Source organism: Mytilinidion resinicola, assembly GCF_010093595.1.
Source record: "Mytilinidion resinicola strain CBS 304.34 unplaced genomic scaffold BDZ99scaffold_19, whole genome shotgun sequence".
NCBI classification, from domain to species: domain Eukaryota; kingdom Fungi; phylum Ascomycota; class Dothideomycetes; order Mytilinidiales; family Mytilinidiaceae; genus Mytilinidion; species Mytilinidion resinicola.
In genome coordinates, this window is record NW_022985455.1 from 44,102 (window position 1) to 67,031 (window position 22,930).

Here is a 22,930-nt window from a genome sequence, read left to right on the forward strand (position 1 = left end):
CAGGATTGATGGTGTGGAGCAGGATTGATGGTGTGGAGCAGGATTGATGGTGTGGAGCAGGATTGATGGTGTGGAGGGGGATTGAGGGCAATGGAGGCCTTAAAACACCAGGCCCCCAGTCGAAGAAGCAATAGATAAGTGCAGTCGCCTTCGAGGTGCCCAGCACTGTACTTGGTGTAGGAGGTAGGTCTTCAGCTGAGCTTCAAACCTCAGCCGCAAGTGCCCCTTGTAGATCCCACCCCGCAATTCACGAGCGCCACTGACAGCGGATCGGAGCTTTGCCCGCCTTGGCATCAAGATCTAACCGATTCACTAATCACATGTGAGGCATGTGCAGAACGTATATAGACATAAGACGGAGAGCAGACGAATATTTGCAAGTATCAACAAGTACACCAGAGATTCCAGGTGTATTTGAATGCGTAATATACACTTAAGCAAAGCCTCACTATCAGGGTGTATTGCACTGCATGCTATCAATTTGACCAATCATCTGTGCGGACCCAACCGAAATGCATATGAAGTACTTCGAACAGTCAATCGCCCCGACGGACAATTCCCTAAGCAGCGGCTCCTGGAGTACGCACAGCATCGTCCCAGAAGTTTTGGAAGTAATGAAGAGGAGACGTCACTCGGTAATCACGCCCATACTCGATAATCCTCTCCTTCAGTCCGTCTCCTTCTAATCTCGCGACAGGCTTGCCATCCTTCTTGAAAAGAACAATCGTCTCATCCTGGTAGAGATTGTCCAAGACCAGGGACTCAAGGGCTAATTCTTCTGCAACTGACTCTAGGAAGGATGTCCATTTCCCCGAGACAAGGACTGCGTTGCGTAAGGTAAGATGCTTGAGAGTCTTCTTGGACGTTTTCAGAAGTCGCATGAGGCTTGGCTCCTTTGCCAGGATAAGGCCGAGGGTACACTTTTCGAGGTATGGTAGTTTCACCAGCCTGCCTACATCCTCAAAAACGTCTTCTTCCCGTGACGAATAGACATGGCAAGATAAATCCAGCTCTCGAAGCGAAGGCATCCGCGAAAGTAGTCGAGCGACATTAGGAGACTTTTCCAGACCTGGCATCCATCCTCTGGTCGGGTTCATCCAATCCCGCAAATCGATCTTGAGTACTCGTAGGTTGGCAAAAGCATGCCGAAGATTCGAGTACTGCCAAGCCATGAACCTCATCTTCCCAATAGTGACAAAGCCATGTCGATGCTCTTTTGATACGGTAATTTCGTCAACAGTCAATCCGCTAAATGCAATGGCGCTCATTGTCGTCATGAAAGGCCGGGACATTTCGTCCTGGCAGCGGCGCATGTGATACATAGAATCTTCTGGTTCCATACTGTCAAAGCCATCATAGATAAAGGTGATAGTGCGGAGATGTCGGATGATCAGAAAGGCGAGGCTCAGCAATTTGCGGTCCGTTGCGTTGCTGAATGACTCCAAAATCGTGGGCTTCTGTTTTTCTAAGAGATCGCGCTCGATCTCCAAGAGGCTTCGTAGCCCAGCAGCATCGAGGGAGGCATCATGGATCTTCTTGCCAATCGCGGTAATTTGTTTCTCAAAGACTGGAGTGGCGTTGATGAACAGATGACTGAGTGGTGGTCCCAGCTGAGGGTGTCGCGCGACTTCGATAAGGCCCTTCAAACTTTTGGAAGTCAAGTTGATGTGTTTGCGGCTGAAGAAGCGGTCCTTGAAGGGGTGGTGAATCTGGTCTCGAATCGATTGGCACGTTAGTCGTAGATTCTTGACATCTGGCAAAGGTAGATTGTATGCAATGTTTTCGACGAGCTCCGTTGGGAGTTTTATTAGTTGAGATGACATTGCGTTACGCCCAGCAATGTCGAGGGTAACCTAGGTGCTAGGTAGGTTGGAAGTGGGGAGTTGAACGGCGTCGGCCGATCCACTTCCGTTTGCCACTCTAACCGCGTTAGTCGACGGAAGCACGTGACCAATAAGACAGTCATTCATCGTTTAAGGAGCGCGTCTTCTGCACTACACTCCTAGGATACGCTTCCTTGACGACGTTCCAATTGTAAGCAGACGCTCGAAGGAATTCCATGGGCGCGAGACTTCGCCGAGAGATGCCCACATCCTGGTTCAAGTAGCCAGTCGGGACATTCCGCCCGGTTCATCTCACTCCCAGCTTCTGCGGATTACTCACACCTGTACAGCTGCGCCCTCCATCATTCTCGGGACTGCGAGTCTTCCTTGCGCAAAGGGTGGCTTTAGTCAGCGACGCAACGCCATTGGACCGTTCAGAGAAACAACGATTAGAAACCTCGGGAATAAACTAGCTATGGCATCATCGCCACCAATCCGCAAACGTGAGGGGAGCGTCAACGACGTCGTTTGATGACCAAAGTCGTTAATTTCTAATCCACACACTTCATATATAACCAGCAAAGACTGCTCGGTATCCGAACATCATCAGTCTAGTGTCTAGCATCAGCTTCTTCACTCTATCCAGCACATAACGAGATTCCATTGTCTTCAATCTTCTATCATAACTCAATTCATAGCATCTTCACAACGTTCTCGAGAACTACACTAAAAGCTCTCCCAAAACTCCATCCTCTACACTCACACATACCCAAATCAACCCTCTCCAAATCCACAATGGCCACCACAACCACCCTCCAACCCACGGCCGCCTCCCCCCAAGTCTTCCTCTCCAACTCCCCCACCCCCGCCACCCAAGATCTCCCCATCCCGCGGGGCCCCGTCACCAGCACCCTCTCCTTCTACCAACCCCCCGCCGACAGCTCCGCGCCCTTCAACTACGTCGAAACCCCGCCCGCAGGCCAGCCCCAGCGCAACTTCGGCGAAAACCCGCAACCCGTGCAGCTGTCCGACCTGCGCGGGCGCGAATCAGCCTTCACCCTCGACTCCAACGCCTTCGCGGCCCTGTCCCACGTCCCCTCCGCCGCGACCGACTGGTCCTCGGACGCGCACATCAAGGCCGTCTACTACCCCGAAGTCGAGCGCCTGCTCCTCGACAACCTCCCCGGCGCGCACAAAGTCGTGCTCTTCGACCACACCATCCGCCGCAACACGCCCAACGCGACGCGCGGCCCCGTCACCCGCGTGCACATCGACCAGACGCCCGCGTCCGCCGCGGCGCGCGTGAAGCTGCATCTGGGCGCCGACGAAGCGGACGAGTTGCTGAAGGGGCGGTACCGCATCGTGAACGTGTGGCGGCCGCTCAACGGGCCGGTGGTGGCGCACCCGCTGGCGGTCGCGGACAGCGCGACGGTGCGGGATGAGGATCTGGTGGGCGTGCAGCACCGGTATCCCGACCGCAACGGGGAGACGGCGGGGGTCGCGTATAACCCGGGCCAGGCGTGGTATTACTGGAGCGGGATGCGGAACGACGAGCGCTTGTTGCTGAAGTGCTCGGATAGCGATGAGACGGTGGGGAGGTGGGGGCGGGTGCCGCATACGGCGTTTGTGGATCCGCGGACGCCCGAGGGGGCGGTGGGGAGGGAGAGTATTGAGGTTAGGGCTTTGGTGTTTGGTTGAGGGGATGAGTGTATGGGTTTATGGAATGGGGGGGTGGCGTTTGGTTATTTAGCTTCATAGTTTACATCGCATAATGCATAGTTTTAGACGCTATCATTTGTATGGCTTGATTATGTGCAATTTCCGGTCTTGCAGCTGGGTATTGTATCCATACTTCTCATGCAGTTTTTCACCATTCCGCTCGTGATCAGACGCAAATCACTGGATAAAATCAAAGTTTTCCTTGATTTCAATGAGTGCAAGCACCTCCATGCATAAGCCAGTTTAGGAACTAGCGTCTCGCGATTTGAGCCCCTCCAGCCTCTTCACCTGCCTCTTGAGCATCATCACTGCCCCGAGACTGATGATGTTCAGCCCATCCTGTACATCGCCTTCACTTTTTTGTTCACTTCGCTCGATGATTGCATTTGCAGCGGCAATAGCCTTGTCGAGTAACTTTGGTGCATCAGGTGACTGATCTTGATACAACCACTTCAGCTCTTCGTCGAAAGGAGTTACATTCTGCGTCAGAGCATGCGTGATGAATGCCCTGGCACGGAAGTACGCCCGCTCAGTATAGAGAGCAGACGGCAGTGAGGTCTCTGGGGTGTTCTGGTGGATGTCATAGCCTGCCTCGTCTATTGAAACCTGTGTTAGCGTGTCCAGTACTGTCATATACTACATAGAAGGAGATACTTGCTGTAATAAGGCTCCTTGACTAGGACCAGCCCCATGATGCTCACTAGCACCTGCAATACAGTACTCTTGGCAGCGTTCCAGTTTTCGTTCCGCTCATCGGCGTGCCAAGTGCCGAGCAGACTAAGACAGATCTTTCCATCCTCGTAGAGATTGGGATTGACAGGTCCTTGTCCGTCAGTCCAAGAGTGGAAAAAGGCTTCAGGGGGCGAGTTGGGAAAGGATGATCCAAGGTGCATGTCGATGATAAACGGAGCATATTCGTAGGGAGTATCAGAAGGCCCTATGATGAGAACACGAAGCAAGTCCATGCGGGATTCCCAGGTCCGAACGAAGATGCCAGGCGGTAGTGAGTTGCGGAGAATTTTGAACTCTTTTTGAACACGACGGGTGTACACCGAGTTTGAAGGCCTTGAATGGTCGATGTAATGATGCTCCGCTGGGAGTGTGTCGAGAATAAGAAAAGGAGACGCATGTGTTCCTTTTGTGAGATTGAATGCCTCTATGCCAACACTCGAAGCTGGATTTCCAACAACTTGAACCGCTGGTTTTGGATCAGAGTTTTGTTCTGAGCAGGTTGTTGCTGCAATCGGCAGTTTGGCAGCGTTAGTGATGTTCCTCAAGGAAGACGGCAGAGCTCGTTGTTGATTCTGCTCAACATTCGGTCGTATCGATCCAGTTGGCACATCGGTAGATATCTCTGACTCTAACTCAGGCGTAGTTTTGGATGTCTCGACACCGTTCTCTGGAAGCGAGAGATCCGGTATATCATGCATAGATATGTCTGAGCTGCCATCTTCATCCTCGGTAGACCACGCCGAGTCCTCATCTGCTGAGATGTGTTCAACTCTGCCGTCGTACTCGACCCACATGTCTTCGTATTCAGAGGTGTCTCCCATGCTCGTGTCCTCATAGTCATTCGGGTCGTCGTCATCTGCATCCATAGAGTGATAACCATCGTTGTAGAAGTCCGAATCCATGTCGCTGCTATGTACTAGAGTCACTCGCTCTGGTGCCACTCGGACATCCACAACGGTGTCTGCTGCACCCAAGCGAATCGTTAGCTTTCCATCTAATCCGAGGTCGATGACCTCGCCGAAAAGGTGACATAGGCGTAGCCCGGGAGTGGATTCAAGACGATCGACTAATCTCTTCATCTCTGCGTCTGTGATGGGTGTGATCCACTCTGTCTGAGACTCGGGCATAATCTTTACATAGTCGCCCCGCCGTCTCGTCAGCCCGACATCTCTGATGTCGTAAAGGCTTATGTCTTCTTCCACGGTCCCAATCTTTCCCGTTCGGCATGGATAGATGAGGTCGTGCCCAGTGAAACGGATATCGGCATTCTCAAACCACCGGACTGTAGCTATCCTGTCGACGGCTTTGACGCGCTGAACCACACCGACTTTGGCAGGTTTGAAGGCCCAACTAGACTCTTCGAATTGTTCGTCCGCCTTCTCCTTGCTTGCTACGATTTCTCCAGGCCAAACTTCGTCAGTATCGTCCATGTTCGGATCCGGGATGAGCGAAGTTGAGCTATCCTCGGAGATACTCAGGTCCTGCCATAAGACCTTGACACTCGTGTGCGTCTGCATGACGAGGTATACGTTCATGTCAAATCCTTGTGTGTCGGTCCTCGGGATCCGCTCAACCTTGCCTTGTGGAAGGCCGTTGGGAAGAATTTTGGTCCCATCATATTTCACAGAAGCTCCAGTTAGGTCTTTGAATCGTACCCGATCGCCTACGGTCACGTCTGCCATGTGGTAACTCCGGTCCATAACATTGCCCGGCGTCAGTGATGGCGGATTCTTAGTGTGGTCATAAACGCGAAGATCTCCAGACTCAAGTACGTCCAGACCGAGATCCGTTGGGGGCTCCCTGTATCGTGGCCGTGCGTTATTCGGATCAGCCTTGAAGCTCTGGGTAAGCCATCTGACAGATATCTCCACGGTACGCACCTCCACAACGGTGCCATGTGGATTAAGGTTTGGGTTCCAAGATCCGTATTTCCATCTGCCTCTCCGCAAGTTTCCCTTCTTAGTTTTGACCTTGTCTCCCACGTGTACTCGTTCCACTGTCTGGTCGTCCGCCTCAAGCTCATTAGCACGCTCGACAACCACGACATAGCCATTGTCAAGGCGTATAGCCACTTCGTCGTGAAGCTCTTCAATGCGGCCAACCCAGTCATCGTACAGGACAAGCGCACCCTCCTGGTATTCGTGCACATATTGCAGCTCCTCGGCAGGCACAGTTCGGACGCACATGTTTTGTTGGGAGATCTGGTTAAGCTCTACTTCTTGAATGGCGGCAGTCGGCAATATCGTGCACTCGGCCCTGGTTCCAATGACAGTTCCAGTCATGGGACTCAAAGCGTCTCTCTTGACGACGTCGCCGATGAAAAATGCGCGATCCAGAAGCTCCAGTTCCGACTCCGGTATCAGCTCGGTCACATATTCAGTCTGCCATGACACAAGACAGGTCCGTCGGGGTGGCACGCCAGTCCTCATGAAAGCGTGGAACTGCGCCTCGGAAACGTCGTCATGCTTCAGTATAGGCTCTGGATAGTCTCGCTGAGGTGCAGGCTCATGGCTGTCGACGTCGCCGAACGTTCGATCCACCACGCCTATCCGGTACTTGTCGTCCTTTGCGCCGATAGTATCGTCCACGCAGAAGGTCACCGCCTGTGCGGCCATGGCCGTTGAGTCGCCCCCTTGGCCCAATCGGTAGTACTGTACAAGTCTGCGGTATTGTATGAGTCGCTGCTGCGGAGTGGATAGGCTCGGAGAGTCTCCTTCGTCTTCGTCGTCGCAGGAAAAGTCGTCGGCGTCGCGAACCGGCTGGTTGTTCACAGGCGAAGGAACCGAAGTGATGCGCAGTGGTAGAGAAAGGGCGTTGGCGAGAGCCTCAAGCGGCAGGAGGCGGCGTGGTCTAGAAGAAGAAGGCGAAGAATCGGGGGGTTCTGAGGGCGACAGAGGCATGGCGGAGTGAAGTGTCCTGACGAGCCCCCGTCAAGTGGGGGTGTGTCCAGATGCAGCCTGCTGCCACGCCCACCGAGTTGTGAAGGTCAGGGCGTGCAGCGGAACGCGGGCGCGTTGGCGAGGAAGAGCTTCTCGAGAAAAGAGAGAGCTGTCAGTTGCGTATAGTGAATGTGTGCAAATCATAGTAATAGTCAAACAGTTCGTGTCCGTGGCCGCAAGTGCCAAAGTGTCTCTTGCCACGATTTTTCTGCGGTGCACGGAAGCTCAAGGGCACCCTCATCAGAGGTGACAGCGAGCCAAGCAAGCGTCACGGTTGCACGGCTGCGTGTCCCCCGGGAGCTTGACAGAATCCAGGTCGGTTTGAATCCTCCACCCGCAGTTGGGGCTGCCAAGAATCGTCAATCGCACTCTCGGGGGTGACGCGGAGAGCACCACGAAGGCATCGAACCCGCAACCATGGCCGACCCGCTCTACGAGCTTCTCGTGCCCTATTTCGACTCCAAGGAGGCCTCCCCCAGACCCGCCCCGTCTGCCGCCGATCCCACCACGTCCACCTACCTTGCCCGCCTGACCACGCTGCCTCTGCTGGCCCTCAGCTCCTCCGAACAGCAGTCCCTGTCGCAAAGCTCGCAGTCGCTTCTCCGCTCGCTGCAGACCCTCTCCAAGAAATCCCACAAGTCCATCATCTCCTCCTCCGGCCGCCTCGCGAATCTTCGAGACACACTGCCAAAGCTGGGGCACGAGACGGGAGAGGTGCGCCATGGCATACCGAAGCTGGAGAGCGAGGCCCTGCGCTTCTCGGAGAAGTACTCCAAGACGGTGGAGAACCCCATCCTCGACCGGCGGAGAAAGGCCATGCTGTTAGCTAGGAACGTGGATCGCGTCTCCGACCTTCTCGACCTGCCCACCCTGCTGTCGTCCGCAATCTCCTCGTCTACCGCACCCTCCCAAGCCCCCGCAGCTTCGACATCTACAGCCACCAACGCCAACTATGCCTCTGCGCTGGATCTCCATGCCCATATCAAACGCCTCCATACACTCTATCCGAACCTGGATCTAGTAACTTCCATTTCAGCTCAAGCGGAACACGAGATGAAAGGCATGACTACGAATCTCATTGCGAGTCTCCAGTCACAGGGCATAAAGCTTGCTGGAGCCATGCGGACAATTGGATGGCTTCGGCGAGTAGCCCCAGAGCTAGACGAGGCGTGGACTCTGAAAAAGCCCACAGCTATTGGAAGCAGCGAGGGTGCACTTGGGGCGCTCTTTCTTGTATGTCGACTAACAAACCTCCTCTCTATGCTCGAGGCTCTAGATCCCCTACGAGAACTTGCAGATCAGGAGACGGCGAGAAGAACCGCCAGTGGGGCCAAGGCCAATGGATCCAGCGATAGATGGTCAGGCGGTCAGCAAACGGAGCGATATCTCAAGCGCTACATTGAGATATTCCGCGAGCAAAGTTTCGCCATAATATCCATGTATAAGAGCATTTTTCCTGCGGCTCTACCGCCGCCAGGGTCAATCGCTGAACCAGATGAGCAAAAGAGCAAGCTCCCCTCGACCTCTCTACCAGCAGACAAGAAGTTACCGGAAGATGACACCCTGCAGCCTTTGCCATCAGCTCTCGCGACGTTTCCACTTCATTTGGTTGATCTTCTCTTCGAAACCCTGAAGAGATATCTTCCAAATGTGCAAGATCGTTCATCACGGGACAGCTTATTTACCCAAGTGCTGTATTGTGCTGGGAGTCTCGGCCGGCTAGGTGGCGACTTTGGTATGATGCTCGCATTATTAGAAGAGGAGATGAATGAAGGCTCTGAGGATGAAAAGGAAGAGGAGGAATGGGTCGAAGTGATGAAGAAGCACCGGATCCAGGCCAGCAGATTGGAACTGCTGGCGAGCGGCGTTGGCACCAACAGAACCGTCAGTCCATCGCATTGAGCATAGCGAAATATCCGATATTTTTACCTGATATAAGTTCGCTTTCGTGTCCTCTGATTATTGTTAACTCCGAAGGTGAAAGTCATATCCCAAAAGGAGCATGTTTAGGATCCCGATCCGGATCGAAGTGCGATGGTTTCGGACGAACACAGAGCGCGATCGTTGTTTCAGACGCGCATAACATTCCTTCGCGATTCCTACCAAGAGCGGAACACCACAACTAACGAAAGTGTCGTAAGCTTCCAATACAAATCGCAACACATGCTCAAAGAGGGTCATCATGCGTATTGGGCTGCGCCTCCACGGGATCGCCACAGCCATGTCGCACAGACGTTACTCAACCTCCATAAGCCTCATGGCTCAGCCGCCGCAATGCTCGGGTTTTGCGCGTGCCTAATCGTGAGGAATGAGTGTATTAGAGGCTGACCTCCCGGGCACGTTCCTCAAACCTTGCGACCGTCTTCGTTCATCGCAAACGGAAGTCTTCCAGCCATCGCAATTTACGAGTTTAAGAGCGCGATATTGATCAACCACTCCCATATTTGAAAACTTCTTTCATTGTGCTTTGATCTTACTACGAATCTCAATTCTACCTCAAATATCACTACCGCATCTTTTCTCAACCTGCGCACATCACCACCATGTCCTCCCCAAACTCCACCTCCCCACCCACAACTCCAAGCCTGCAACCCGAGCTCTCCGCACCCGAGGAACCCCTCTTCACAGAAATCAACATCCCACTCCCCGCCCTGCCCGCCTCTCCATCGCCCTCGCCCTCGAAACCCCGCCACCGCTCCATCAGCCTCTCGTCTCTCTCCTTCCACCGCCACGACTCCTCGTCCTCCCACACATCACACCAGTCGCCCTCACATACCCACACCGCGAAACCCGACGAGAAGCGCGCAGCCGGCCTAGCTACGATCAAGGAGCACCAGACATCGGCGTTGCGGTCGCGGACGCAGACGCTGGGCGCGTTGGCGGTGGCGCCAGCTGTGCTGATGCTGTCGGCGGAGCTGTTTACGCCCGGGAGCGGGGGATGAAGTGCTGATGTTGGCAAGGGGAACTGCGAATGAATTTCTGAGCGCGGAAGACCCGGCGGGGGGGGGGGGGGGGGGGGGGGGGGGGGGGGGGGGGGGGGGAACTGCGCTGAGCTGGGGGCGTAGAAGCACAGACCTAGCGTGTGGCCTATATTTTGGGACGAAGGAGCGCGGTCGGTCGGTCGGTTGGAGGCGCTGCGCAGCGCTGTGAGTGAGATGTCGCCGGACGTCTGGACCCTAGAAGGAGAAAGGTGAATGGGGTGTGTGAATGCGGATGTTCACGCAAGAGAGGCTCACGTGTAGCAGAATCTCACCGCAGAAGCCATTATTGTCATATTCACAAATTCACGACTCCACCACAGAACAGAGCTTGTCGCGCAAAGATGCACTGAAAATTTCAAATAAAGTCTTTCTCATTGATTCTGCACATCCGATGCTTGCCTGAACCTCAAAAAAGACCGCCTATAGTGAGCTCATGTATGCTTGAGCTCATGCTCATGATCATGCCGAACAGAGATATATGCCCATGCTAGCCAAAATTGGCTAAACACAACAATGCAAGAGGGGGTATGCCTAATCCTAACCGATGCCGATGCAAAAAAAGAGACCATTTCACGAGAGCCCATCCAACACCGTTTTTGTCGTGACCCGTTCGTTGATTGCAATGAAATGCCGACGGTCGTGTCCGACCAGCCTGATAAGAGTTCCGAAATGTAACAAGTGAAAAGTGAGAACAAAAGAAATAGGGCACAGGAATGCCGAGCATCGGAAGGATTCGCGAGACGCTTCACGCTCGCTATGTCGGAAGTGCTCTGTCAAGGCAGCTGGATCCGTCCTAGTTCTTTGCCATGGTGAAGGGCAGGATGCGGCTGACGGCTTCGTTCTCGTCGTACTGGGTGGGGAAGCCGCCCTGCAAGATTCGTCGAAGAGCGTTGAGGCGCTGCAACTTCCACCACTTGTCGATGCGGACCTCGACGTTGCGGTTGATGCGCACCTTCATACGGCCAGCTCCGTAGCTACGGCCGGTCTCTTCGTTCAGCGCGGTGCTGTACTTGGGGCCACGGGTGGGCTTCTCGACCGAGTTGCGGATGTCCGCGAAGCTAGAATGAAGAGTCTTGCGATCCTTCTTCGAGATCTTGCGGGTGGAGACGCTGGCAAGCTCATCGAGGGTGTCCATGAGCTGATCTGTACGGCGGTAGACGGTGTAGCGTTTGATCATCTTCGGACCTGTCTTGTCGGTCTCCTCGTCCTCGGAATCTTCCTCATCGTTCGAAGCCTCTTCGTCTTCTTCCTGAGGAGTGTAGGACTTCTCGTACAGCAAGGCGATATTTTCTCCAGCTGCGACCTGAACGCCCGAGTCCGAGCTCTGAAGTTGGTCGATGAATGCCTCGATTGCTGTCTCGGTTGCCACCTCGAGATCGTCGAGCTCGGTGGCGAGCAGGCCCCATTCCTCGAGCGCAGCCACCACAACGCCAGCATCGTCGTGAGCGTTGACCGACCGACCGTCTGTCTCGACAATCTCCAAGAGAAAAGCCATGATGTCCTCAGTCTCCTCAGTCGCAGCTCCACCGAAGAAGGTCGCGGTGCCCAGGGTGTGGATAGCGCCAATCTTGGCCTGAATGGACTCGGAATCGGAGACGGTGCGCTTGAGCTGCTCGACAACCGAGTCGTAGATCTGTCCGTCGTCGATGGTAATGACGGTGACAGCGAGGGCTAGAAGGCAGAGTTAGCTTTGGCTTCGAATGCAAGTCTGTGGGTATAGTACCTCTCAGAGCAGCCACGGTCTCTCGCTCGCTGGTCTCAGCCTTGATGCTCCTGATCATCGAAGGCAGAAGCTCATCGATATTGTTCTCAACGTCGTCCTTAGCGTATCGTGCCATAAGAATGTGCGCGAAGGCATTCAGGCTGTCGGCGCGGCCCTCGGTGCTGCTGCGCTTGCGGTCCACGATCTGCTCGATGCGAGTGTGGAGCTCTGACTTCCATGCGTCAGGTGGGAGGTCGACATCTTCACCGTTGAGGATATCTTCGATGGAATTAGAGCTGCGTAGCATCGTGTTAGCACAGTGAAGGTGGAATGGGCTGATGACGTGGAATGGAGAGGTGAGAGCCGGGGAGAAGGCGCGAGACACATACCTCCAGGCAGTACCATCAGAGAGGTCGTTGTCCTCCTCGTCGGACCCATGCCTGCTGGGGTTACGGGAGGTTGCCCTTGAGTTGGCAGCGCTATTGACCGCCGAGTTGACCTTGGAGGAGACGGCGGAGATGTTCCTGGAACGAGCCTTGCGGCTAACGGTCTTGCCGCTCTCCAGAGCCTGTCGACGGAGATCGCGCATTTTGCTGAAGATGGAGAGAAATGACTTTTGGAGAGAACTGGGAAAATATAAAAGGTATGCGCTGTACAGGTGAGGTGGCCAGCCGCCTGCACCGACTGACTGCTGTGCGGGGTTCGATCTGAAGAGAAGAAGGTGTGGACGTGGAGCGCTGTGGAGGTTATTGCAGAGGGAGAGCAGAGTGGTAGGAGTGTACAGGAAGGAAGTAGATGTCCATGGAGGCGAGAACAATAGCTGAGGAAACAATAGTGTGACTCGACAATCTGAAGCGCGGCGGGCAAAGTTCACCAAATGTGAAGGCTGGCATGTCAGGTGACTCACGTCATCAACACCCCACCGAAATGTGAGGCTGCCGACTGTCTCTTCACAGTCAAGGTCGCTTCACTCCAACACCAACCGGTCAATCAGTAAGGCATGGTAAGAGTTCACCGGCCCTCTACCATGGCATACACCCAGTAGAATCATCGTGGAACAAGACAATGACGTTTCTGTAGAACACAGAGTTCATGATCCTCCTTTCGGACAAGATAGCAATCACGATTCACTGAAAATTTATTACAGCCATACAGCTTTCTACAGAAACCCTTGGAGGCGAGGAGTAGGTTTTGCAAAGCGGAGGCTCCGATGGTAATATCGTGCAACTCTCTTTCCACCATCCCAATCGGCAGCCCCTCAGTAAGTAGTTAAGGGGTTCATTGCAGAGCTACACATGATTAATTGGAACAAAACTGCGACAATCTCTTGAGACCAAGGCAAGGCTAAATTTGATACTCTCTTTATGGAGGAGTGAATACAGTTCTACTCCAATCTACTTATATATCATCTCGCCCAAACCCCTGTGACGCTGCCTCCCACTCGTTCATGAACTTAGGTAAAGAGACATTTCGTTGGCTCTATACGTTAGTTTCACGTACCTTCAGGTCTCCCAAAGTTTATGCAAAGCTCAATTATTCACATCAAACACCCCGAGTCTAAGCAAACCGATCCACCACGATCCACTTTCTTCATTGGCCCCTCGACAGTTTGAACCCGCCAGGTACTTTCCTCTGAAATACGCCCTCAGGATCATACTTCGCGGCCACCTCCCCCATAAACTTTACATTATCCGCTCCATAGCTGGTGAGCGGTTTCTGCGACGCATCAGAATAGTTGAGATAGCGCCATGGTACATTCCCGGCACGTTCAATAGCGAACTTCTCGATTGCATCTTTCCACGCCACTATCTTTGGCTCGGCGATTGTGTGCTGGTCATCCGTGTCGACGCTAACTTGGCCAAGCCATAAGATCGAGTTGCTCAGGACGGAATCTAGGCCCAGGACGTTGCCCCCTTGCTCGACGGAGCGTTGGGCGAAGTAGGTTGGGAGCGGTTGGAGGAGGCATTGGGTCGCGAAAGCCTCTGCGGGCATCAGGCTTTTAAAGTCTTCGACTAATTCGTCGTGCAGTTCGACAACTTTTTTGATGATTGCGGCGTCGTTTCGGAATGTAAGGGTGATGGTAACAACTCTAGTCGGTGTTATCCTACATGGAAAACCTGTGCACTGGTTTAAGGACTGCGAGGGAGCTTTACATACCGCTTATCAACTAGAAGCGAATATAGGTTCGCACTCTCTTCTACGCTTCTTATCTTAAGGTCCTTAACTACGGCTGGAACCTTCTGAATCTCCTCAAACGCAGCGGCATCCGGAACCCCATTCGTATCCACAAGCACGCTCAACGCTACGACTTCACTAGCCATCGCCGCCATAAACGTAAAACCCACAATCATCGCATCCTCAGGCCGCTTCTCGCTCTCATCAGTAAACCTGACCAACGCCTCCACAATTTCCATCCCACTACTCCTCGGCGCCACAATAACCCCACCCCACACCCTCGTCGCCGGGATGGTCCGCATATCAAACCGCGTTACAATCCCAAAGTTCCCCGATCCCCCTTTCAGCGCTCTCCACAAATCCGGATTCTCGCTCTTATTCGCATTAACCACATCCCCACTCGCCAGCACCACCTCAAAATTAACCACGCTATCACAGCCCATCCCCATCCGGCCTGTATAGTGCGAGTTCCCGCCGCCGGTCAAGAACCCGCCCACCCCTACATCCGCAACGCGCCCGCCCGCAACGCAAACCCCGTGCTTGTCCAGCGCGTTGTAGACCGCGCCCCAGCGCAGACCAGACTCGATAGACGCGAGCGTTGTTTCGGGGTCGTAGGTCACGCGTGTCATGAGGCCCAGGTCAATGACGACGCCGTCGTGGATGTTGCTGCCGCCGGCCCATTGCGAGTGGCCGCCGCTGCGGATGGCGAAGTTGCCGTCGGCGCGCGCGAGGGCTTTGATGGTGCGGGAGACGTCGGCGGTGGTGCGAGGCTGGATGATGTAGGAGGGGTGGAGGCGGGCGTTGGCGGCCCAGTAGGAGGATTCGCGTGCGGCGTATGCGGGGGATGTAGGGGAGAGCAGGAGGGAGGAGAGGCCGGCGGCGGTGAGGGCGGCGTGTTGGGTGGGGAGTTGAGGTGCCATGGTGGTGGAAGAGGGTTGATTTATCAAAGCATCTTCGAGTAGTGTGAAGGTGGAAGACGGTTGAAAATTAAAGGATTTTGGAGTTACGTGACAGTTGAAGAGGGGTACTGCGTATGCATAGGCTTCCTTCTTTTAAAGTTGTGGGCCATGATAAGCCAGCTCAATCCTACACGCAGCCAAGCAAGCCTTCAAGGAGGATAACCTGATGCGGATGGAAAGTGTGCTTTGTCGTGCTTCGCCGCATCGACCCCTTGCTAGTTGGAGCGCTTGTCCCGTCCCGTCCCGGAGTGCAGGGTGGGGTTTGAAATAGCGCTTCGGGATGTCGTCTTAGGAATGAGGGGTCATGTGGCGGCGGGGTAATCTATTTGCATATCAAACTACCCTTCCACTACCCGTAGAGATTTCTGTCGGCGATCAAAGGATGATGAAGCAGAACAAATATCTAGACTTGCACGAGCCGTATCCAAATATACCTGATTGTACTCTCTCGGGAATCTTCGATGCACATTTGGCATCACTTTTCACGTCGTAGTCGCCGGGTGGCCCATCGTTTCCTCAAGGTCTCACAGGTTTGTAATTTCAAAGTAGTCCTCCGGCCTGGCGGAAACTAAGTCTCAACCCACGCCAGCTTGACCATGAAGGTATCAAACGTGTATGTGCGTCTTCTGGACCCTTTTGCCATCTCTGTATGCATCCAGCACACTGTTTGCATTCTCCGCAGTCAACCCCTGTTTGACCGTGAAACTCAACGGCTTGATCTTGCCGCTCGTCAAATACGCCGGCACGTGTTCCCAAAATGGATAGGCAAGTGCAGGCCTAGCCTGAGATGACCCGAAGACATCAATCAGTTCGAAGCCAGCCTTCTTACCTACCACTTTGGTCTCATCAACCGGGCCGAGGGGCAAAAGCCTCGCTACTTTGCCTTTCTTGCTGCTCGACAATGCATTCAAACCCAGGATCTGATCGGCAGGAACATTGATCGCATCGAAGGCATAGATCAAATCATCGCCAACCACCTTGCGCACCCTCTCGAGGACTGCTTCGTATCCGCCATGGCGATCGAGGACGTGAGTGGCGCCGTAGCTCTTCAACTCTTGCTCAGGTCCGCCGACAGTAATAATGGTGCCAATGCCCGCCAGTTTAGCCAGTTGGACAGCAAATTTGCCGCAGTTGCTTCCGCCGCCAAGAATCAGAAGAACGGTTCCTTTGTAGTCGAAGGACTTCGCTGCATCTGTCCACGGCGCGGGGATCCCCACTCCGTTCTTGTCATCGAACAGGCCTACAAGCGGCGCAATGATATTGGTCGGTAAAGTCGCTGCTTCGTCATCGGTAATCGAGTCAGGGATCTGGAATCCGGCCCCAATGTCGTTGACTGCATACTCTTGCGACCCGTTCTGGCTGTACGCCGTTGAGAATCCTGGATGCGAGAGGACACGGTCCCCGATTTGGTACTTAGTGACCCCAGGGCCGAGCGCTACGACCGTACCAGTAACATCGTTTGTCACGAGCGCCGGAAGGCCGTCGGCAGTGAAGAGACCATCATCGCGGGTCTTCTGGTCATGGGGATTGATGCCTGCGACGGTGACCTTGAGCAAGACTTGATCCGGGCCTGGCTTGGGGACTGGGTGGTCTGTAATGAGTGAGAGCGGTTTGCCCACTTCTGCCACTACCAAAGCTTTTGAAGTTGTCGGGATTGTCATGGTTTTTTTTCGCTCTTGGGCTGTGTAGGAATTCTTGAAGTATAGTTACTGTTAGCGTACTTTATATAAGCAAGAAATTGAAGCTTACTCGGCGGTTTTGGCTTATGCGTATGGTATTCGTTATATAGTAGCACGGAAAATAATTTTCTCCTCTTCAAAATGCGTTCTTGAGGAAGAGAAGTTGACGCTATTTTTATTCAGAAGACGCGTTGATCAGGAGACTTTATATATTGCTGCTTATACAACCTATGGCGCTATTATTAATCGAGATCACGACTATTATCAAGATCAAGCTAAAGCGGAGATGATTCGCTAAGATCGTCAGCGATGCGGGGGACCTTGATGTATATTAGAAAGCAATGGAAAGATCAAAGAGCTCAACAATCCGCGAACGGTCCACGCAGAGTCTCCGTAAAGTCCGCGCTAAGAAGGGTCATTCCAGCGCTATGAATCCCTTTTGGACTAGCTTGTCTATCTCGCATGTGTTGGTCATGCAAGACACTCGAACACGCGTTGGGACTATTCTTCCTAATACCATTACCTAGCAAGCTCGTCATGCATTTCACATCATAGTTCGGATGATTTGATATCCAAAGAGTAATTTTCGAAACGTGGCCGTATCTGCGGAGCAGTCCAAATCTTGTATAATTTGCCCGATGTGTCCCCACTCCAAGAAATTGCTTGCGGGGATGGAATTCCTGTCAGGTCGAATAAAGACTTGCCTAAGGACGCCGAAATACTCCAAAAACCCATAGAACGACCTTGGGCACCGTAGTGGGAAGAGAGGCAATATGAGATAATAGAAAAGCCATCGATGACACTCTAACCCTCATAAACACAGAATGCATAGATGTAGAAATGCAGAAATCGACAGAAAGAGGAAAATGACCGAGATGTATGAGTCCTGGGATCCGGGTAAAGTCCTTCGCTTGAGGCACTGCGGGCTGAGACTTGTAGATCGTATATTTCGGGTGCCGAAAACTGTCATTTATGCTTGATCCGGTGGGGGTCTCGGTTTGGCCAACGGTAAACCTAGGAGCTAAAGCACATGCCAGTTTCGATCATAGAGACGTGCTGATGCTTAGTTTATGAAGCTTTGAGGCGCGGATCTCTGGCCAGGTGCTCGTTTCGGGATATTTTGCTGATGATACGATCGTAGATGCTCGGTAAGGTGATCGCGGCGGCTGAAGCCTCGAGGACCTACGCGGCTGCACCTGTGAACAGTACAGGGGAATGATTTGTCTTCGCTGTGCACCGTCGCTTGGTGCCGCTGGAGGTCGGCCAACCTGCCGAACAAAGCGGTGGAAGTGCATCCCTCGAAGTCACATTTGTACGTCGACTTCGGCTTCCTAGTGATTGTTAGCTAGTAGATGCGTTGCAGAGTGAATAGCACCTACTCCTTCCCACTGTTTGTTCTACTTGGTGTTTTGCTCTCGAGCCGTCCCGGCGAGGCTGCTGAAGGAGACGGTGAAGCCGAGTAGTCGGCATTGCGCTCGTCTGCCGCATATTCTTCGGTCTGCTGTTGATTGTCCGGGAGCTGAATACTTGGCAAATCTTGGTAGCTATATGGAGAGTAGTATGTTGGGGACTGTGCGTTGCTAATCTGCGCCGCTGATGAGGGAGCATAGGAATCGCTAGACGTATATGACGGTGCGACAGAATACGAATGGGCAGGCTGTTCCGAAACGAGGTACGGTTGTGGCGGTTGTTGATATGTGTAAGTAGGCTGGACGGTCGAAGATGCGCTTGGTGGATTATGCCCTCCTGGTGATAGGTATCCTTGACTTCTTGCGTGTTCGTGACTTGTCGGAGTCGAGGGAGTCACTCGGTAGCTCTGGGTACTAGACCATGTCGGCGTGGACTGTGCGACACCGGAAGAATACCCAGGAGCGGCTGAAGCTGCAGTATAATACTGGTGTCCAGTTGTTGCGGGTTGGAGCGAACGTGAGTAAGATGTCGTGGTCGTCGCATGGATTGAATTATAGGGGTCTTGTGGATGGGTAGAGGAGTTGGGGCTATGATTCGAAGCCTCATATTCAGCGCTTGGAGTGGCATGCCACTGCCAACATCTATTAGCTGAATTCAACAAGCTAGGAACGCACGCACCATATAGTTTCCTGTGGGTTGTGGTGGCGACATTGGAGGCGCGGCGGCAGTGAGTTTATGGATCCTATTTGTCGTAAGATAGCGAGGTAGATTGCCGGGCTTATGCTAGTGCTGTCAGAAAAGTGAAGCCTCAATGCATTAATGCCTAAGCGGCGAGTTCGTACAGCCTTGTTTAGTACTCTGTCTTGATATATGAGCGCTTGTCGTTTGGCCCGTTTGCTGCTTCGAGTGACCGCGAACCACCGAATGTCAATATATATGAATCACGTCCCGTCCTTCCAAAACGCCCCTTTATGACTTTACATCCTTGAATGGTTTGCCTTCTGGAGAAAAATTAGGGATTACCATCTACACTTTTGCTCATTCTGAGTCAACCTCAAGGCAAAAACGGCGCCTAGAGACCGGAACAGAGGGAAAGAATCGGACCGCAGTCAATTGGTGCTAGGGTGGTGGAATCTGAATACTGAGAACAAAATTGACACGTTATGCGTCCGGAGCGACCTGAGGGCTGCCGAATGAACTAGGATCGTGACTCCTCCGCACCGCGACGTTCAGCCTCGTGAAAACAAGAGGAGGAGAATTGACGTTGAAGTTCGGCAAGGACGATGAGGCGGCTGGTGGCTGCAGGTAGTGAAAGTGAAGCTGCGGATTTATATGCCTAATTGATGAACGTGGCACTACTCACTGCCCAAGCTGGTCGAAAGTGCATGAGAAGGACGGATGATGGAATGCAGCCTCACCTCTAACAACAGTACACGTGGAAAGTCTAAACAGAGACGCCGCAGAAGAAACGCCACGCGAAGAAACGACATGCGCGGCTTGACCAGAAACGGCGTTTTGATCATCGTACCTCGAGTGGTCCTGACTTCAAAGGGCACAAGGCTGAGGACTCCGGCAGGTGGTGAGCGCGGGGCCTTCTCGAGAGACTTGCACTTCGAAAGATACCATAGCCACACGAGAGGGAACCCAGAGAGCCGAACATGGCTAGACGCGAGGAAGGCGACCGGTGAATACGCGGACAGCGATGCCTGAAAATTAGGGCGAAGAAGGCCACGAGAAGGGCGTCGGATTCATATACCTCTGAAATATGATAGACGTCTACGTGTACGACTGTGATTGCTGGGGGGGGCTGTGGAGGATTGAGGGGATGCGGCTTGCAGATGTTTGCCTTTTTGCCTTTCAGATTGCCCCCACACGCAGCCTTGTCAAGCGGAGTCAGCAGAGGTGGAGTCAAGGCTGTGCCCGTTAGTGGAAGCCAGAATGAGCCATGCCAAGCCTCTTGAAATAGAATCACACCGGAATATCAACAAGCCTGCGGTAGTGCTGTCATAGGAGTGCGGCAGTGAGAACGAGGCTATCCACATAAAGCAATGAGCGTCCACTTCTACTCAAGCTTAGACAGCTATGCTTGCGAGTGATTGGCGATCAAAGATTTAGGGTTAGTGGCAGTGCGAACTGTTCATGAGCACAAGCTTTCAATCTCGTAGATCCTGCAGATATCAGAATGAACTCGGAGTAGCGACAAAAGTCACACTTGGGAGGAGCTATCAACACCAACTAAAGCTCATGATAGAGCTCTTTGGATAACTACCTTAATTCCTACAGGGATTGACACTCCGCTGGCCTTCAGAGGCTGCGAAGACCTACCATCGATCACGTGACGTGATGCCACTATAGCTCGTCTTCCAAGAACTTGTAGGCGAATCGGAAGTCTGCCTTCCGCCGATTCATCCTATAAAAGAGTCAGATATGATTTCCATACAAGAAACTAGGGTCCTCAAAGAGGAAAAACAAGGACAACCTGTTGCTAGCCAATTTGGAATAAAAAGAAATGAAAGATGACGTACCATGTGCTCTCGTAGTCGAAGAACCTGTACGTCCCCTGCTCGTAGTCTTCCGTGATTGACTTCGGCTCTTCGTGTCGTTGGAACCATGTCTGGTATTGTTTGTGGAATCGCCAACTTTGAGACTTGAGCGCCTTAGCAGCAAGATATTGCTGGTAGGTGCCTTGCCGGTAATAGAAAGCATAGAACAGAGCATCGGTCTCGATCCTCGTGTATAGCCTCGGGTCGTCGAATATCGGTAGTGGCTCCTGAGGATAGTGGTTAGGGGTGAACGGGTATGGATTCGCAGGCTTGTAGTGTCGGGGTGCTTCTGCGTCAACAGAGTCCGGCGCCGTCCTCATAGATATTTCCAGCGCATTGTCATTTTGCGGTCTTGATGACGAATTGATCTCCTTCTTCTTCTCTTCGAATGACAAGAGGAGATCTTGTAGGCTGGAGGGCAGATGGTAAACTGACTCCTCCTCTTCCTCGTCTGCGTGCGATTCTCCATTCGTCAACGGCGGTGTTGTCGACTGTGAGTCGTCCTCTTCAAATCCTGACATCTTCCTGCTCGCGGACGCTCGAACAGCATCTTCTGCCGATGTCACCCTCGACAAGTCTTCTAACTTCTCCGCCGCTGGTGTACCAGTTCCTGCGCTTGGAGCAGCAGCACTTGCAAGGCTCGGCGCAGGTGATTTCGATGATGTCTGGGCTGCGGGTGCTTGCTCTGCAGAGGGAGCAGCTGCTCGCTGCACGGGCTGGGGATGTGTAGATGCGGGTGAGGTAGTCGCGCTTGTTCGGGCGCCAGATGGAGCTAGGCTGCTCGCTGGTTGTGCTGGAGGCATTCCCGGTGGAGGAGGTAGGGGTGCTATCCCTACGCCGTTCTTGTCACTTGCTGCCGCCGCCGCCGCCGCTGATGCGTACTTCAAAGGTTCCCCGGGTGCTCTTGTTGGTATAGGTGCTGGTTTCATATTCGCTGTAGGAGCTCCACTTGTGACGTTTGGCAAAGGTGTGTGTAGAGTGGCTAGGGCAGGTAATGGTGACTTGAGTTGTGTAGATGGCCTTCGGGCGCCCGTTGTTGGAGGTTCCGTCGGCTTTGGCTTCCCACCGCCTATACTTGACGACCGCTCCTGATCTGGTAAGTCATCCTGTATCGACTGTGCATCTTGCGAGGAAACCCGATCCCCTTCGTTGCCCATGCCGTAGAGACCCTCCTCTTCTTGTAGGTTCAGGTCGTCGTAGATGCCATCGTCCTCCATGAAGTCGGCTTCCTGGTTGTTCTCCACGTAGTATCTGATGCTCTCGTCTAACTCCCGGACCTGATCTGTTTCCACGCCGCCGTTTTCCAGCGCTCGCAGGAGTAATTCCAATTTCCCCTGATGCCATTTATGCCGTTCTGTCACCCGCTCGAGCTCCGCTATCCGGTCTGCCTTCACTGTGTCCGCCTTCTTTCCCTTCTTCATTGTGACCTGCAACGACTCCGTCTCGGCCTCGATCGTTTCGATCTGCCGTTCGAGCTCTTCGACCATGTTTGATAAGAAATCCACGGCTTCCAGCTTCTCTTTCTCCTTGGGGTCGAGTTTGGACGCTAGTTGCAGGCCCTCTTTCGAATATGCTTTGGTTTTCATCTCCTTTTCCACGGCCTTGAACTTCTCCATTTGCTAGGTCAAGGTCAGTGACAGCTCCGGGGCTCTAACGCGGGGAGCAATTGGGGGACGCACTGTTTCGATTAGCTTCCGCTGTTCCATCAGCGGCTTCTTGTCTTTGATGTCGTTCATGGCGGCCCATGTCTTGATCTGGTCTCGGGACCGCTGGAGCTTCTTGATCTCCTTCTTCAGCGCATCCTCGAGCTTCTCCTTCTGCGAGGGGTTTGTGGTTTGCTGGATCTTCTCATAGATGCTCTCAAAGGCCTGTACGCCCTCACCGACCTTCTTGAAGCACTTCTCGACCTCGTTCATGAGCTTTCGAGCAGCCATGGCGACTGGCTAGCCTCGCGCGAGACGGGCAGATGTCTGAACCGAGTGTGGTGGTTCTGGGTGATATAATGGGGCAGCAGCGGCTCAGCTGGTAGGCGGGCACGCTGGCTATGGTGATGGAGGTGTTGGTGTCGTGATTGTTCGCGGATGGATGCGTGAGGTTGCGGTGTCTCTGGCGCAACTGGAAGCCGCGCTAGTACGCGCCAAGCTTTACGATCTCCCGCTTCCCACGCGGTCCAGCTCCACCACGGGGAAGCCTCCGTCGCCGTCATCTCAGTCACCATGTTGCCCTAGCAATGCGGTGAGGTTTTGAAACACCACGGCAGTCGCCTTC

At 53.4% G+C, this 22,930-nt stretch overlaps 11 protein-coding genes across 11 annotated transcripts in view; 3 read left to right on the forward strand and 8 right to left on the reverse strand.

Moving 5' to 3' along the window:
* Nucleotides 1-88, reverse strand: part of BDZ99DRAFT_466705 (aldehyde dehydrogenase) — a 2,290-nt gene extending 2,202 nt beyond the window's left edge. Inside the window, exon 1 of the mRNA XM_033720847.1 lies at nucleotides 59-88. The gene's annotated coding sequence lies outside the window, so the exon portion shown is untranslated. The remainder of the gene's footprint in view (nucleotides 1-58) is intronic.
* A 332-nt stretch (nucleotides 89-420) lies between these two features.
* Nucleotides 421-1,848, reverse strand: BDZ99DRAFT_466706 (uncharacterized protein). The gene has a single exon (XM_033720848.1). The coding sequence runs from the start codon at nucleotides 1,821-1,823 to the stop codon at nucleotides 561-563; it is 1,263 nt and encodes a 420-aa protein (XP_033571993.1). The 5' UTR covers nucleotides 1,824-1,848; the 3' UTR covers nucleotides 421-560.
* Nucleotides 1,849-2,457: 609 nt separating this feature from the next.
* BDZ99DRAFT_111731 (putative 7alpha-cephem-methoxylase P8 chain related protein) lies at nucleotides 2,458-3,846 on the forward strand. The gene has a single exon (XM_033712415.1). It carries the CDS (start codon nucleotides 2,619-2,621, stop codon nucleotides 3,519-3,521), a length of 903 nt encoding a protein of 300 aa, XP_033571994.1. The 5' UTR covers nucleotides 2,458-2,618; the 3' UTR covers nucleotides 3,522-3,846.
* On the reverse strand, nucleotides 3,786-6,889 carry BDZ99DRAFT_396801 (uncharacterized protein; the record flags this gene model as incomplete). Its single annotated transcript, XM_033716014.1, has 4 exons — nucleotides 3,786-4,138; nucleotides 4,183-4,696; nucleotides 4,856-5,345; nucleotides 5,394-6,889. 4 exons carry the CDS (start codon nucleotides 6,887-6,889, stop codon nucleotides 3,786-3,788), a joined length of 2,853 nt encoding a protein of 950 aa, XP_033571995.1.
* A 706-nt stretch (nucleotides 6,890-7,595) lies between these two features.
* Nucleotides 7,596-9,147, forward strand: BDZ99DRAFT_111750 (Dor1-domain-containing protein). The gene has a single exon (XM_033712416.1). It carries the CDS (start codon nucleotides 7,631-7,633, stop codon nucleotides 9,113-9,115), a length of 1,485 nt encoding a protein of 494 aa, XP_033571996.1. The 5' UTR covers nucleotides 7,596-7,630; the 3' UTR covers nucleotides 9,116-9,147.
* Nucleotides 9,148-9,756: 609 nt separating this feature from the next.
* BDZ99DRAFT_524759 (uncharacterized protein) lies at nucleotides 9,757-10,155 on the forward strand (the record flags this gene model as incomplete). The annotated part of the gene is made up of 1 exon (XM_033725932.1): nucleotides 9,757-10,155. The coding sequence occupies one exon, from the start codon at nucleotides 9,757-9,759 to the stop codon at nucleotides 10,153-10,155; it is 399 nt and encodes a 132-aa protein (XP_033571997.1).
* A 345-nt stretch (nucleotides 10,156-10,500) lies between these two features.
* BDZ99DRAFT_450531 (IFRD domain-containing protein) lies at nucleotides 10,501-12,734 on the reverse strand. Its single transcript, XM_033718170.1, has 3 exons — nucleotides 12,286-12,734; nucleotides 11,918-12,192; nucleotides 10,501-11,865 (listed from the first exon to the last, which is right to left on the reverse strand). The coding sequence occupies exons 1-3, from the start codon at nucleotides 12,483-12,485 to the stop codon at nucleotides 10,988-10,990; spliced, it is 1,353 nt and encodes a 450-aa protein (XP_033571998.1). The 5' UTR covers nucleotides 12,486-12,734; the 3' UTR covers nucleotides 10,501-10,987.
* Nucleotides 12,735-13,312: 578 nt separating this feature from the next.
* Nucleotides 13,313-15,162, reverse strand: BDZ99DRAFT_111780 (FAD-binding domain-containing protein). Its single transcript, XM_033712417.1, has 2 exons — nucleotides 14,054-15,162; nucleotides 13,313-13,985 (listed from the first exon to the last, which is right to left on the reverse strand). Exons 1-2 carry the CDS (start codon nucleotides 14,989-14,991, stop codon nucleotides 13,487-13,489), a joined length of 1,437 nt encoding a protein of 478 aa, XP_033571999.1. The 5' UTR covers nucleotides 14,992-15,162; the 3' UTR covers nucleotides 13,313-13,486.
* Nucleotides 15,163-15,579: 417 nt separating this feature from the next.
* BDZ99DRAFT_111800 (putative alcohol dehydrogenase) lies at nucleotides 15,580-17,052 on the reverse strand. Its single transcript, XM_033712418.1, has 2 exons — nucleotides 16,780-17,052; nucleotides 15,580-16,711 (listed from the first exon to the last, which is right to left on the reverse strand). The coding sequence occupies exon 2, from the start codon at nucleotides 16,689-16,691 to the stop codon at nucleotides 15,636-15,638; it is 1,056 nt and encodes a 351-aa protein (XP_033572000.1). The 5' UTR covers nucleotides 16,692-16,711; nucleotides 16,780-17,052; the 3' UTR covers nucleotides 15,580-15,635.
* Nucleotides 17,053-17,772: 720 nt separating this feature from the next.
* On the reverse strand, nucleotides 17,773-17,925 carry BDZ99DRAFT_396574 (uncharacterized protein; the record flags this gene model as incomplete). Its single annotated transcript, XM_033715999.1, has 1 exon — nucleotides 17,773-17,925. A coding segment is annotated over one exon (153 nt), but the record flags the coding sequence as incomplete, so codon positions are not given.
* Nucleotides 17,926-20,245: 2,320 nt separating this feature from the next.
* BDZ99DRAFT_466710 (uncharacterized protein) lies at nucleotides 20,246-22,729 on the reverse strand. The gene is made up of 3 exons (XM_033720849.1): nucleotides 22,342-22,729; nucleotides 20,645-22,281; nucleotides 20,246-20,529 (listed from the first exon to the last, which is right to left on the reverse strand). The coding sequence occupies exons 1-3, from the start codon at nucleotides 22,594-22,596 to the stop codon at nucleotides 20,469-20,471; spliced, it is 1,953 nt and encodes a 650-aa protein (XP_033572002.1). The 5' UTR covers nucleotides 22,597-22,729; the 3' UTR covers nucleotides 20,246-20,468.
* Nucleotides 22,730-22,930: the final 201 nt, after the last annotated feature.

Excerpts from the sequence above, each read along its gene's own strand:
- BDZ99DRAFT_466706 (XM_033720848.1), bottom strand. The coding sequence starts at position 1,823 with ATGTCATCTCAACTAATAAAACTCCCAACGGAGCTCGTCGAAAACATT.
- BDZ99DRAFT_111731 (XM_033712415.1), top strand. The coding sequence starts at position 2,619 with ATGGCCACCACAACCACCCTCCAACCCACGGCCGCCTCCCCCCAAGTC.
- BDZ99DRAFT_111750 (XM_033712416.1), top strand. The coding sequence starts at position 7,631 with ATGGCCGACCCGCTCTACGAGCTTCTCGTGCCCTATTTCGACTCCAAG.
- BDZ99DRAFT_450531 (XM_033718170.1), bottom strand. The coding sequence starts at position 12,485 with ATGCGCGATCTCCGTCGACAGGCTCTGGAGAGCGGCAAGACCGTTAGC. Across the intron at positions 12,193-12,285 it reads TCTGATGGTACTGCCTGGAG|CTCTAATTCCATCGAAGATA; the intron begins GTATGTGTCTCG and ends GATGCTACGCAG. Across the intron at positions 11,866-11,917 it reads GACCGTGGCTGCTCTGAGAG|CCCTCGCTGTCACCGTCATT; the intron begins GTACTATACCCA and ends TCTGCCTTCTAG.
- BDZ99DRAFT_111780 (XM_033712417.1), bottom strand. The coding sequence starts at position 14,991 with ATGGCACCTCAACTCCCCACCCAACACGCCGCCCTCACCGCCGCCGGC. Across the intron at positions 13,986-14,053 it reads TCGCTTCTAGTTGATAAGCG|AGTTGTTACCATCACCCTTA; the intron begins GTATGTAAAGCT and ends AACACCGACTAG.
- BDZ99DRAFT_111800 (XM_033712418.1), bottom strand. The coding sequence starts at position 16,691 with ATGACAATCCCGACAACTTCAAAAGCTTTGGTAGTGGCAGAAGTGGGC.
- BDZ99DRAFT_466710 (XM_033720849.1), bottom strand. The coding sequence starts at position 22,596 with ATGGCTGCTCGAAAGCTCATGAACGAGGTCGAGAAGTGCTTCAAGAAG. Across the intron at positions 22,282-22,341 it reads AGCGGAAGCTAATCGAAACA|CAAATGGAGAAGTTCAAGGC; the intron begins GTGCGTCCCCCA and ends ACCTTGACCTAG. Across the intron at positions 20,530-20,644 it reads TTCGACTACGAGAGCACATG|GATGAATCGGCGGAAGGCAG; the intron begins GTACGTCATCTT and ends ACTCTTTTATAG.